At 35.7% G+C, this 14,222-nt stretch overlaps 1 protein-coding gene and 1 long non-coding RNA gene across 3 annotated transcripts in view; one reads left to right on the top strand and one right to left on the bottom strand.

The window, feature by feature from the left end:
• The first annotated feature begins 1,630 nt into the window (after positions 1-1,630).
• EPC1 (enhancer of polycomb homolog 1) overlaps positions 1,631-14,222 on the top strand; it is a 120,259-nt gene continuing 107,667 nt past the window's right edge. Inside the window, exon 1 of one of the 2 annotated variants that reach the window (XM_010357028.2) lies at positions 1,631-1,938. In XM_010357028.2, coding sequence (XP_010355330.2) covers positions 1,936-1,938 — 3 coding nt within the window. In that variant the 5' untranslated portion in view covers positions 1,631-1,935. The remainder of the gene's footprint in view (positions 1,939-14,222) is intronic. The other variant, XM_010357029.2, reaches the window with a different exon arrangement.
• Positions 5,937-14,222, bottom strand: part of LOC104657260 — a 36,468-nt gene continuing 28,182 nt past the window's right edge. The window contains exon 2 of the long non-coding RNA XR_747261.2: positions 5,937-6,122. This is a non-coding gene — a long non-coding RNA (uncharacterized LOC104657260). The remainder of the gene's footprint in view (positions 6,123-14,222) is intronic.

Raw genomic sequence — 14,222 nt, forward strand, 5'->3', positions numbered from 1 at the left:
CTAGCTCAAATGCTATCTAAATTGGCCAAGGCCCCATGGCAGTAGGTGACCTGTCTAGTTAAAGTTCAAGGAAGTCTCACTAAAAACATAGTGAGTTCTATGTCCTAGCTTATCATGGACAGGCTCTGTTTATTCCAGCTGTCCTGTAATTAGCCCTTTTTACTCTCAAAGTATCCTGTGTTAGACGATAAATTCACAGTCACCCTAGCTACATCTTTCTAAGAATGTTACCTATTAAATGCCAGGCAGGGATACCAGACCAACGTGTGTGTATATACATGTATGTGTATGTGTGTGCATATGTGCATGTGTGTGTGTATGTGTGTGGTGTGTGTGGAGGGGGAAGAGATTGTGAAGAATGTAGATCATTACCCACTCCTTTCTTAATCCAGTTCCTTTAAACCCTGTTGTCTCCTTGACTCATTAGAAAATTTAGTGGGCAAAGAATTTTTACTGACTATGTTAACACATGTATGCAGTATTTAACACACTAAGATCTTTGTCGACTTTTCTGACTTTACATTAGCAAGCATAGTCTTGCGTCGGTTTAACGTTCATTTTTTTAAAGTCTTAGACTTTGTCTTTATTTAAAAGCCCAGTTGCAAACACCAAATACCTGACTCAGCTCACAACTAGAGACCGAGCATCAAATTTCCCAGCCCACTTAATTTGAAAGCCTGCCAAGATAGGTGAAAGACCTTATAAATATGTAAAGCAGGAAGTTCAAATTACAGTCAAGTAAATCTCTAGTGATTGATGTTCTTTTCAAAACAATTTTAAAAAACTAATAATGACCAGCACAATTCTAAGACCCTCTTACCAAAGGCTTCCCCCGAATTCAGACTCAATGGTGTACTTTCAGTACTGTATTTATTTTGGATTTTTACCACTTCCTGGAGGCCAGGAGGAGGCACAGTGGGAGGATCCTAAAAAACTCAGTACCACAGCCATTTTGTTTGTAAGGCAGAGTGGTAGAATTCTGCCAGCCGGTAAAGGTTTTTGAAACAATTTTTAAGGGGGGCGGGGGAGGGGGCGGGAATATGCCTATTGTTTTCATTTAACCGCTAAATTCATTATTTTATTTTACTTTTTGCACACATGGTAGTTACTGTGAATAAGAAATTACATATTTTTTTCCCAAGGAATTAGAGATCTCGGAGCTAAAGGAGTCATGAATTTTGTTCCAGGATGACTGGCTTCTCTAGGTCTACCCTCATGAGATCAAATTGAAAAAATATTTTGATGGACATAGTTTTTACATGGCCAGGTTTGCATGCGGAGGATCTATCGACGCTTTGGAAAGGAGCAACAATTTGCTCAAGAAAAACATGATAATGCTGTTTTAAAAAAGCAAAAACAAAAACAAACAAACAAAAAACCCCACATCCAAGAAGCCAGAGTGTTCCTTCAGATGTTAAAAGGGGCATTCCCCCGAGCTCACAGGCAGCCGTGGGTGCTATTGTCTTGCAGTGTCACTTAATAGCGAGCTTAGACTTTTGTCATTTGGGTGGCTGTGCTTTTAAAAGCCCAGTGTAAAATGGCACACACACTGCATTTTTTTCCGAGCTGCAGGAGGCGGGGGCAGCGGGGGATAGTGCAGACTGTAGGGACACTGCCCTCCCAGCCAATCAGCGCTCGCCTGCTTGCCATCGCAAAGTTGTTAACCCCAGAGTCTTCTGGCTGTGCTGCCTCCTCTGCTTTTAATCTTCTGTGGATATTTCTCCGATTTCTCCCAAACGCCCATAGATCCTGGGGGAAGCCACCCCATTCGGCTGCCGATCATGGAAGAAAGTATTACTTTTTATTTACCAAACATTTTAAAGATGTTGGAAGATCCGTATGCTGCCTGGAGGCTGTTGTTTCTAGAGACACAAGTATCCAGCCTATATTGTTACAATTTTTTTTCAAGAACTGCCGTCTTCTTTGCTTGCACTAATGGTAAGTTTGTAATTTTCACCATTTATGTCATTCAGTCTTCGAAAGAGCCACCGGCTAAAAAGGATTTTCATTGTGTTTCTTCTAACAAAACCAATCTTTGTATTTTTCTTTAGCTTTGATCTCTGCACGTTCTACCTAATCTTGCCTGGTTAATTTTTACCAAGAGAAAAAAAATAGTTTTTTTTCATTGTTAAAGCTAAATGTTTATAATATAAATTATACTTTAATTACTGTGAACTACAGAGGAACTCAGATATTTCAAGATGGACTTGTTTTGTGCCAGTAATGTTGGCAATGCCAAATATGTGCATATCCTCTTTATAAAAATTATGTCTTACCTAATTTGTCCAGGACTCAATTATCAGCAGGCAAACTATGGATATAGTTTTTTTAAAATGGACCTATTGTGGTTCTCTTGATAGATTACTTGGATACAAACTACAGAAAAGCTGCCCTTGGTATAATGAAGGTGGAGGTTGACATAACCGGGTTTATATTAAGTTATGGCTGTTACTAAATAGTGGATCTTTTATTTGCTGATCAGATCTCAACTTGTAGTCTATGATATTATTTCTTTGAAGCTCTTCATTAGATAATCTTTGCAGATCTTGCTTGTTTTTCTCCAATAAGGTACATTTGGGAGACATTTTGTAATTTTTGGCATTTTTCTAATTTTTTTTCTTTTTGCACACGGTGGGAGATCTTTTTTGTTTTGCATTGATCTGTGTTGGTGGCGCTGTAGTGCTCCTCAACAATTTATGTCAGTTTCACTAAAAGAAAAAAGGAAGAAAAAAAAGAGGTGGGGCAAGATTTGATCTATTCTCTTCTCCCTTTATTTTCTTAAAGAAAGTTCATTTTAGTCAGTGGAAATATTCAGTTGTGTTATTTAAATGTTTTCTGTGAACTGTGAACTATGGTGAGAGCAGACATGTCGTCACAAGCAGTCGAGGGAACATCAGGGACAGGCATGCAGTTTGCAGTTGTTTTATCTGATCTGATTTATCATCTCTATATCACAATTATTCAATAATAAGCTGTCGATTTATCCTTTTAGTAACATTTTGCGTTTTCCTTATATTACAAAATTATATGTGTTGGTGTATTTTCAATTTAACCAAACATTTGAGTTTTAGTTCCTTCAACATGTAAAAGTTGAATTTCATTTTGAACCTAGGGATTTCTTAAATAACTATTCTAAGTTTCTCCTGAGGTTTTTCTAATAAATAGTCATATAATAATTCCTACATTATTATTTGTTTCATTTCGAAATGATACTTCAACTGAATTTACAGATAGCCTTGTTTAAAAAATAACAAATATTTTGGAATAAGATAATTTTTTAAGAATATGTGCACAGTTGCTTTTAGCTTTAAAAATTTTGATGTTCACATATCTAAATGCAGGATTATATCTTTTTCATCTTTGTTCTTATTGAGAGTTATCTGATTAGAGAACATGGGATTTAGGCCCAAAGCCTCCCAAGAACAAAAATGTGTTACGATCTGACATAGGTTTTACTGGTCTCTGTAAATATTTTAGTTGTTTATGGAGATAGTAAGTGTGCCCTTAGTTCAAAAAGAAAGTGGGACAAATCAGTAACTGAACCCTAAAACATATTTTTTGCCACATAAAATAAAAACAACTGAAATAGTATACTAGACCACTTTTCCATAAGATTGAAGAGATTATTTTTTGAAAGAGTGAACATGTCAAGAATTATTATTTAGTGTGTTTATCCACTTTGAAATATGTAAATGCTCATTTCACTTTTTAATCATTTAACAGGTTGAAGTAAAAGGATGTGTGAAAATGGCTAAAAATAGTATTTCTGATTTTTGTGTCTCTATACTCTATCTACATATCCCTTTCCTTGAACTTCAAAAATAATTATGTATTATGCCCTTATTTTGTTTATACTATGCTATAAAAATGTGAAAATGTTCACTGTAACATTTTAGCTATTCGTAAAATGTAAATGCCCCATCAAAGTTGGTTTTTGACATTATAGATTATTTATAGAATGAAATACTGCAGGTGTAAATATATTATCTAACCCTCTGGTTATGCTGGAGAGTTTAGTTCTCTGAAGTTGATCTACCAAATAAAATATACTTTCCAACACATGTATTGCTAAAATAGTCTGCTATTCAGAATGGTGATAATTTTTATTTTATTTAATCTCTGAAAACTAAACATATGTATATAATGTAGCCCCCTTTTAAAAACAAACTGATGCTATGAAGTCCATATGTAGCTATGCAATGCTCTTTGTTCTCCTACATCATTGACTATTACATCATTGATTATGAAGTAACTATTACAGTTAAATCTTCACTTTTAAAAATTCTTCCTATATATTTATATGACAGATAACATTTTATATATGACTCTTACATCACTATGTATTTAAGGAGGTTGAAATCTATGAGACAAAAACAATTCACTATTTTATATTATTCTCCATTTTAAAATCCACCTTGAGCTTCATTTTAACTCTTGATTCCTTGGACATTAATTTTTTTAATTGATAACATTTTTATAGAAATTTAGTTCATGAGCTTGGTGTGATTGTGATTAGAATTATAACAAATTTCTTTACTAAAAACCTTTATTTATTAAATTTAGTAGATAGAGAACTAACTCAGTCTTTCATGGTAACAGTTGCTAGACCATGGACAAAAAAAAATTATTTTTTAAAAATCCCAAAATGTCATTTTAGTCAACAGTTACATACTTACTTCTTTCTTGCACACCAATTTTATCAGATAATAGCAAGTAGCAAAATTTACTATATTGTCATATCATTTTTCTCATCCTGCCCATCCCTCTGATGGAGGGAGGGGTTAATGAGTAGTGAAATAACCAAAAAACAGGTTGCAGAAAGCAGAAAGAAATCATGCTAAAGACATGGAGATCTGTAAATCAAACTCTAAACAATAAACCTCAGAAAAATGAACTTGAAATTATGGAGCTCGATCAATAACAAATAAACTGAAAATTATATTAAGACAATGTAATGACCCAATTCAATTTCCTAATTTATTAACTTACATTCATTAGTATTGTTAAAGACTGAGGAAGTTTCAGGTTAGCCAAACTCATTAGGTAATAGGTAATGGTAGGGTGAGGAAACAAAGGGAAGAAAGATTTAGAGATGTTAAGGTAATCAAACATAAAATGCTAAAAATATTAGCCAGGGCTCATCTAATCTACCTTGGAATGAATTTTTTTAAAAGAAGAAAATATAAATTAAAATTCTATCCTGTGAAATCACATACAATATAAACCTGAAATTGTCTGTTTCCAATTCTACCCACTTCTTGTGCATATTTACCTCTGTTATTTGCTAGATGTGTTACTACTTTCCATAAGACGATACAGATACACTGCTATCCTCAGCATGGTTTTGCAAAGGAAAACAAGAGGAAAATGATACACAAAACGTGTGTTTGTGTTAGGACTTTGTTTTTGATCTTTCCAAAATGATTATCGAATGGAGAATCTAAAGGGAAAGTAGAGCGGATGTATAATTTTATAAATATTTTTATGAAAAAGATAAAAGCAGATTCTATACTTGATTTGTCCAACATTTGTTTTTATTTTTATTTGGGGGTTTGTTTATTCTAGATCCTCCGCCATCTATTAGGTATCATTCTGAAAAGACGCTAGGATGCAATATTAAGCAAAAGAGACAAGGATTCCTGCTGTAATGGAGTCTGCACTCCAATGTGGTTCAGAGTTCTAAAGATACTTTAAATCTAAAGTCTTAGATGTGTGAGGTTCCCAAATGAAGGCCAAAAAATATTTTTGGAAAAAAATATTTTTTAAATTTAGATCTGTTTAAATAGGATTTGACAAGTGTTCTTCCACTGAAGGACCATTATTCGGGCATCAAGTACTCACATATTGGGGCTGGGAGAGGATGTAGCCCTTAAGCTTTAGATATAACCCAAATAGATGCTACAGATGGTTGCCTAATACAAATTCCTATTGCAAAATGAGAAATAAAACTTCGACATATTGGCTAGAGAAAAGAGATGAAGAGAGGATCACTCTAGTAGTAGGAGTTTTGTGCATGTCCCTGTGGGATCTATTTGATGAAAACATTTTTTTAAACATGGTAGGGCCTCATTTTTCACATTTTGCTCACAGTATCATCAAATAAACATCAAGGTAAATATAAACTGCAAAGATGAAGCAAGGAAATAAAATTAGTATTGAAGTACTATATTAGAACTAAAATTTTTATTTTAGAACCTTCTGTAATAATTTCTAATGGTATATATAACAGAAAATTTAAAAATAAAAACAGATATTTTAATTTATGAAAATAATATAATTAGACACTTAGCTAATGGTCAATTAGTTAAACATATCAGGTATGGAGCAGGAAAGTAAGACTGATGTTATTTCTATATAGATGAATTGGAGGAGAAGGAACTATTTATTAAGGAATCTCTATGTGGGTTAAGATGATCTCAAGAATAAAGTTACCAGATTATTGTGTCATACAGCCAATTAATCTATAGTAGCTGGATGTGATATATTATTTAGTTTGCTTTCATACTAACATAGAACCCTCCTGATAGTGGCATAAAAAATACAGATATTTATTTTTTCAACTAAATGAGTAATCAGGTGGCAAGTGAGTTCTAAGTTTGCTTCAGTAGTGAGTTCTAGGTTTGGTTCAACAATGTTATTAAGTTCCTTTAACCTTTTACGCTGCCATAACATCAGCAATGTCTGTCCTCATAGTCACAAAGTGGCTGCTGCTGACCCAGGCATCATATCCTAATATTAAAATATCCAAAGTGAGGAGAGTTACTTTTATTCATCTTGTTGTAAGGGAAGAAATCCTTTCTCAGAAGCCCCATAGCACAATGTTTCCTAGAGCTCATTGGCCAGGTTTGTAGGACATGCTCACACCTAAACCAGTCACTGACAAGGGGACTGAAATTACCAGGATTGGTTTAACTAGGGAAGATGCTTAGAAGGGTGAACACCTGCTGAATATTTACAGTTCAATAAGGTTAGCACTTAATTGCTTTGTGTAAACTTGAACTGTTTTGTATAAACATTCTTCAATGATTAAAACATTAGTATCTGTTTTCTCAGTGACCAGATATGTCACTCGTGGGCTAATTTTAAAAATAACAAAAACAACATTTGATTAGAGTTTACTATGTTCCAGTCTCTAGCCTAAATGCTACCTCTATCTCATTAAATCCTCACACAAAACTAGGAGATAGGGCAATTATTATACCCCATTTGCTGTCAAGGAAACTGAGGCATAGAGAGGTTTACACCCCTGAGGCTAGGCCCATGTTACACAGAAATGAAAAAGCTAGAGTTTGAACTTGGGAAGTCTGAAATCAGAGCCTGTGTACTTACCTCCTCTTCTTTACTATCACATGAGATATTTGTAAAATTGGTGTTCTCTAACTGTTATTTTATTTTATTTTATTTAGACCGAGTTTCGTTCTTGTCACCCAGGCTGAAGTGCAATGGCGCAATCTCAGCTCATTGCAACCTTCGCCTCCTGGGTTCAAGCGATTCTCCTGCCTCAGCCTCCCAAGTAGCTGGGATTACAGGCGCCCACCACCACACCCAGCTAATTTTTTTTGTATTTTTAGTAGAGATGGTATTTTACCATGTTGGCCAGGCTGGTCTTGAACTCCTGATCTCAGGTGATCACCCGCCTCGGCCTCCCAAAGTGCTGGGATTACAGGCATCAGCCACCGCGCCCAGACTGACTTGTATTTTAAATGCGCTCTATGATACTACTGTTGAATCCTCTGGTTAATTTATTACTTTGTAAATCTAACAATGTTTTCCTAGAATGAGTAATTGGCCTTCTGATTTATCAGTCATATACAGATGAAATTTTGTATGTTGAATTTGCGTCCGATACATTTGTACTTGTACATTACCTCCTCTCTTCAGGAACATCTCATGAAATTCTTTCACACAAATTTTTACAGGGAAAAGAAGATCAAAGCCTAGAGATTCAGTGAGGCCTTATTGAAGTGGGTAAATTTATGATTCATAACATTAGGTCCAGATGGAATATTGGCATCTATTTCACAATGTATAAGGCCAATTGTATGTACTGAAATGTTTCAGTCTTCATAACTTTGGCATATATGCAAGCTTTCACCTCTGGGACATTTTGAGGGGTTTTGTTGTACTCTAGATCAGTGGATCTCAAACATTGGTGTGCCCTAGAATCACCTGGAGGGCTTCTTGAAACACAGATTGCCAGGCACCCACCACAAGAGTTACAGGTTCAACTGGCCTGTAGTGGGGCATGAGAATTGTCATTTCTAAGTTCCCAGATGATGAGATGCTGTTGGTCCAGGCAACAACATTTGAGAATACTGCTCTAGAGTATCAGATACTGTCTGCCATGATAAGTATTTTGGCTTTGAAGTATAGATTGTAAACTTTGAAAGGGTGTCATTTAATAGTTGGCAAAAGAAATTAATAAATAGGATGGTCAGGGTAGGCTGATTGAAAAGGTGAAAGCTGAGCAAAGACTTGAAGGAGGCATCTTTTTTTTTTTTTTTTTTTTTTTTTTTTTTGAGATGGCGTCTCCCTCTGCCGCCCAGGCTGAAGTGCAGTGGTGCGATCTTGGCTCACTGCAACCTCTGCCTCCTGGTTTCAAGCAGTTCTCCTGCCTCAGCCTTCCTGAGTAGCTGGGACTACAGCGCCACCCCACCCAGCTAATTTTTTTTTTTTTTTTTTGTATTTTTAGTAGAGACGAGGTTTCACCATGTTGGCCAGGCTGGTCTCGAACTCTTGACCTCAGGTGATCCACCTGCTCGACCTCCCAAAGCGCTGGGATTACAGTCATGAGCCACCACGCTTGGCCATGGAGGATTCTCCTTATACTTTAGCGTTAATATCACATTTAAAATTTATTTGCCAATGATTCATGAATGTATTTTTAACTTTTTAAAATAGCACTCATACTTTACAAATGATTTTTTTTTAAAGTAGGTAAAAGTAGAGTTTAGTTTTGTTCAATATCAAGGTCCATCGGTGAAAGACCTGAATCTGTGTCATTTTGCTGTTCTTCTCAAGATTGTATTCCACCAACCACCAATGCCCCATATTCACTAGTAGGACATAGTATCCATGAGACCGAGAAAAGGAAGCTGCCATGCCAATGACCTATATTTAGCTCTGAAACTCAGACCACTGCTCCAATCCACTGGAAACTCTCCATCCTCCAAGACAGAGGTCACAATCCCCAGTTGAAAAACACTGCAACATGCCAAAGAATGAGGAAGACCATTTCCAAGAGTTTAATTGCTTTGTGGCTCCATTATTAAGCTATGAGACTTCAGAAATTTTTAGTTCTGAAGGTGTTCATTCATTTTTCAAGAAACAAATTGCCAACCTAAATGAGGGAGGAAAAAATCAGCAAATTCCATGTCCTTTCTATCCTCAGAAGCGATTATAAGCTTCAAGCCATCCTTCCATACCATTGGAGGTCTTCTTAAGAAGCTGGTATGAAGTATCCTGAAGAGGCATAAGTAGTAAGTTTGGGCTAGTGTGGTCTAGTATTAAAAAGAGTCATTCAGCACCTATTTAATAGTAGACTCAGATCATTTAAAATTGCCTAAAACTCCAGAACCGTGCTGTCCAATACAGTACTCACTAGTAACATGTGACTATGTGTATTTAAATTTGAATTAATTTAAATTTTAAAGTTCATTTTCCCAGTCACACTATCCACATTTCAGTTGGTCCATAGCTACACCCAGGTAGTGACTACCATATTGGACAGCACAGATTTATAGCACATTTCCATGAGTGCCCAAAGCTCTATTGAACAGCCCTGGTCTAGAATGATCCTGGGTCCTTCAGATCATGTGAGGCTCACACCCTTGTGCCAGTGGTTCTCAACTCTGCCTGTATGGAAAATCACCCAGAAACTTAAAAAGAAAATGTCTATGCCCTACCCTAAAAAGTTCTGGTTTAGTTGCACTGGATGGGATCTGGAAATAAGAATTTCCCAAAGTTGTCCATGGGATCGTAGCAGTCAGGGTTGAGAATTGCTAAGTTATACAGACAGGATGACGGCTATTGAAGCAAGCCACTAAACCAAAAACTTGGGGGAGGTTTTTGTAGACTAGCCAGGCTACTTCTCATCTCCATCTTTCAAAACCTACAATCCATCTCCTAGAAGGTGAGGGAGGCGCAGACCTAAATAAAGATTAACGACGTTGAAACCAGTTCTGTGGAGTGAAGCAATAAATTGCCAAATGAACATAAACTTTTGCTGGAAGAAAACCAGCCCTGTAACTCCTCTTCAGTTATCATGCCCTTCAGAGTGGGTTTTATATTATTGAAAGGCTATTCAGAAGTTAATTCTAGTCTTTAAAATATATACATAAAAAGTTTTTAACTTATATATTCAAAGTAGTAGTTCTCCATTATGTTTTAAAATTTAGTATACAAATCTTATCACATTCATAAATCTTGCAACTTTTAGAAATCATGATCCTTTAAATAATATCTGGTCTTATCTGTAGCATGACTTAATTAAACACTTCCCAACTTTTTACACTGAATTTATAAATTTAGTACATATAATTGCCTTCTTTAGTACTTTGTAAACATTTTCAAGAAGCTAAAATCTTACAGATCTAATAATTTAACTTCTAAACATGGTAACCCTTAAGTTTGCTCTAATGTTTCAATAATACACATAAACTTAGTAAGAATTCTGCTTGAAAGTCTAATAGGCTGACCTCCTACTCCATTAGGTCAAATGTTCTTAAATAGTACAATTACTCACAGTAAAAAAAAAATTGCAGTACTTTCGACAGCACATTCTAAATCTTTCTGGAGTTAAAATATGCTTACCTGTTAAAAGAACCGTTATGACCTACCCAAACAATTTGGGGTGTTATCTTCCCCAGTGAATTTTTTGGTCTGCCTTCTTAGCTTGTTCAAATTTTTTGATGAATAGTGGTTTTGGTTGGAACACAACTAGATCCTTGTCTGAAACACTGATGGGGTGTACTAAGCCTTATTTATATTTACTGGTTTTTTTATATTAAAAAAAGGTATTCTGAAGGCCTACTTGTCTTAGATATTGAGTCATATCATTACCTATTTTCAAGTCAGGTTAGAATCTATGGCTACGTCAGTTGAAAAATACCTGGATTTTGCACTTCGTATCCTTTTAGAATATGTAGCTGTCTTTTATCTCTAAATCTACACACCTTTGAACTTGGCAGAATGTCATATTCTTTCACATTGTCTCATAGGGTAATCAACTCTTTCAGATATTTCTGCTCCTTGACTGACTGAATTTCTCTCATTGCTTTGTCTGGCTATGTGGTCACAAGTTCCAATGTTATTCTACTGACAAGGTTTTTTAGCTTCCAGAATAGCTGACCAGAAGCCTCTCCATCCACGTTTCTATTGCAGACATTAGGAGAACACTTAAAGCACATGGCTTTGTCTGATCTTTGCCCTTTACTACCAATTGTCCAGGCCCTCAGTTTCTTCTTCTATCAGACAAGGTAATATTACTTAACCTCACATGGCTGTTATGAGAACTCAATGAGTTAGTGCATCTAAAGTGCCTTGAATAGTGCCAGACTTGCCATAAGTACTCAAGATGTGCTCTAAGTTCTGTATTTCTTAGGCAAACCTGATTTCAGAGATCAAAATAGGCCTTACACAGGGCTGTGGGAATTTAAAAGATCACACCATTCAGGAGTATGGATTTTGCAGTATTAAAGATGCTCACTGGAATAGATCATTATCTTCTCCAAGTACTCTATTAATGAGTCAGATAGAATATAAGGTTTATTATCTGCTTTTCTTTCATTAAATAAATCTTTATTGAATCTCTACTACATTAAAAAAAAAAAAAAAAAAAAAAACACTGCCATGAGCCATAAAGGAGAAGGTAATTTTGACTGGAACCTTGAAGGATGGGTAGACTTTCAGCATATAAAAATTGAGAGAAGACCTTCCAGGTAGACAAAGCAGTGTGGGCACACGCAAGGATGGAAGAACGCACATGACTTTGGGAAACGCAGCTAGAAGTCAGTGCAGATAGAGAGTAGGCTATGATGTGCAGAGGTTAGACACTGGGAGAGACAGGTCCATGAGAGGAGCTTGGACTAACACAGAGAGGGTTTGGAATCCCAAGCTGGGGAACATAGAAATCAGGTATTGCCCAGAGAACACCAGTTCAAATGCTTGTGTCAATTGCCAGAAAATGATGAAGGGATAAATAAAGAGGGAACTACTTCTTTCTTTTAATTGTGTGTTAACCTATGTGGCATTGTGGAGGAAAACTCCAACAGTCTGGGTCTCTTGCCAGCTAAGTTTTGATAGGGAGAGTAAAGAGAAGTAGTAAAGGTTGGAAGTTTGGGACAATTTTCGGTAAGTGTGGACACTGGACAGCAGGGGGCAGCATAAGGGCACCAAAAAGTTGAAAGATACAGAAGACATTCGCTTATGTAACATTTCCTGACAATTATGAGTTTACATTTATAAGGCTGCTTATATTAGTAACTTAGCATTCTTCTCCCAAAAATGAACAGAGATTGACAGAGAAAAGAAGAAAAATAACAGTTGCACTATATTAGGCTGGCTAACAGCAGAATGGCACTGCTGTTTATTTGAGAGGATAGAAACAGTCAGTTGTCTGCTTATTATTTCCTTTCAAATAAATACAAACTCAGAATTCAATGCAAATGTGTACATTTCAATGGGAAAACACGCCTTTATATGACTTTACGATTTTGTATTTTTTAAAATACATTTATTCAACTATACTGTATTCACAAGTTTTCCTAGTGAAAAAGTGGGGAAACTTGAAAATATATATATAATTTAAAAATAAATTGAAAGTTTAATATACATGTTATTTTATATGCCAAATATATGGAATTGTAAATTTTGAATTTTTACGATTATGAAATTTTCTGGACTTTTAAATAACATTTTTTTCTTTATGTCTAAAATTCAAAACTATCTACATTACATTTAATCAGATTTTTTTAGTGAAATTCATCTCTTACTAACCTTTTTAAAAGTTTCTTCAGCTTATTGTTTTAAAAAAGTTTGGGGCCGGGCACAGTGGCTCATGCCAGTCTTTACATTAATAACAATAGTGTAAGGCTGGGCACGGTGGCTTATGCCAGTAATCCCAGCACTTTGGGAGGCCGAAGCAGGCAGATCACTTGAGGTCAGGAGTTTGAGACCAGCCTGGCCAACATGGTGAAACCTCTACTAAAAATACAAAATTTAGCCAGCTGTGGTGGCTAGCGCCTGTAATCCCAGCTATTCGGGAGGCTGAGGCAGGAGAATTGCTTGAACCCAGGAGCCGGAGGTTGCAGTGAGCCAAGATGGTGCTGCTGCACTCAAGCCTGGGCAACGGAGCAAGACTCTTTCTCAAAAAATTAAAAATGCATACATACATACATACATACATACATAGTTTGGATGGTTAGTGATATTAAGAGTGGAAAACTGGAAAGTTCCAAGTAGATTTTTTTTAGCTCTGGAATTTGCCATGGCAAAGGCTGCATTATACTCACCTGAAATTTCTCTCTCCAATTTGTGAGGAAGATGGTAGCACACTGCTTCATACCTTCACACTTAAGGAGAAATCTCTCTGTCTGTGTTCCTTCATGATTCTTTTAATGTCTGTCACACGTTTGAAGGTTGTGATCACTGTGTGGGTTGCACATTGTGTGCTGCTTTTGTTCTCTTATTCTGCTTTTTTACATATACTTCTTTGCATGTATTGATATAATACCTCATATTTATCACTTTAAATGACCAAATAAATTGATGGCAGATTATTCTTATGACTACTGAATACTGATTTCCAGTTTTAATAAGGAAAATCTGAAACAATGAATACATTTGGGGATTAAGCTGGTTAACATGAAACTTTATTCTTCAATATCATAATTGAAAATAAATTACTCTGTAAAGTAACTTCATGAAAAATTACCTATATTTTTCATTGTAATCATTTGTAAATCTGGGCATATAAAGATATCAAATTATTTAAAATGTTACCTTTCAAACCAGAGTTTACAAGCAGGGTGTGCCTGCTTGCGTTTATAAGAAGTAAGTTCACTAAGAGCAAGAACAACATTTTCTTTTATATTTCCCCTGGCATATAGTACAATGTTTTTGCACAGAGGTGGGGCCCAATAAACAAAACAAGGTTAGGAAAAACTTATTAAAGCATCATACGAAACATAAACATGTTTTGTAATGTAGATTTAAAAGTACTC

This window comes from Rhinopithecus roxellana, chromosome 11 (genome assembly GCF_007565055.1).
Source record: "Rhinopithecus roxellana isolate Shanxi Qingling chromosome 11, ASM756505v1, whole genome shotgun sequence".
Classification (NCBI taxonomy): domain Eukaryota; kingdom Metazoa; phylum Chordata; class Mammalia; order Primates; family Cercopithecidae; genus Rhinopithecus; species Rhinopithecus roxellana.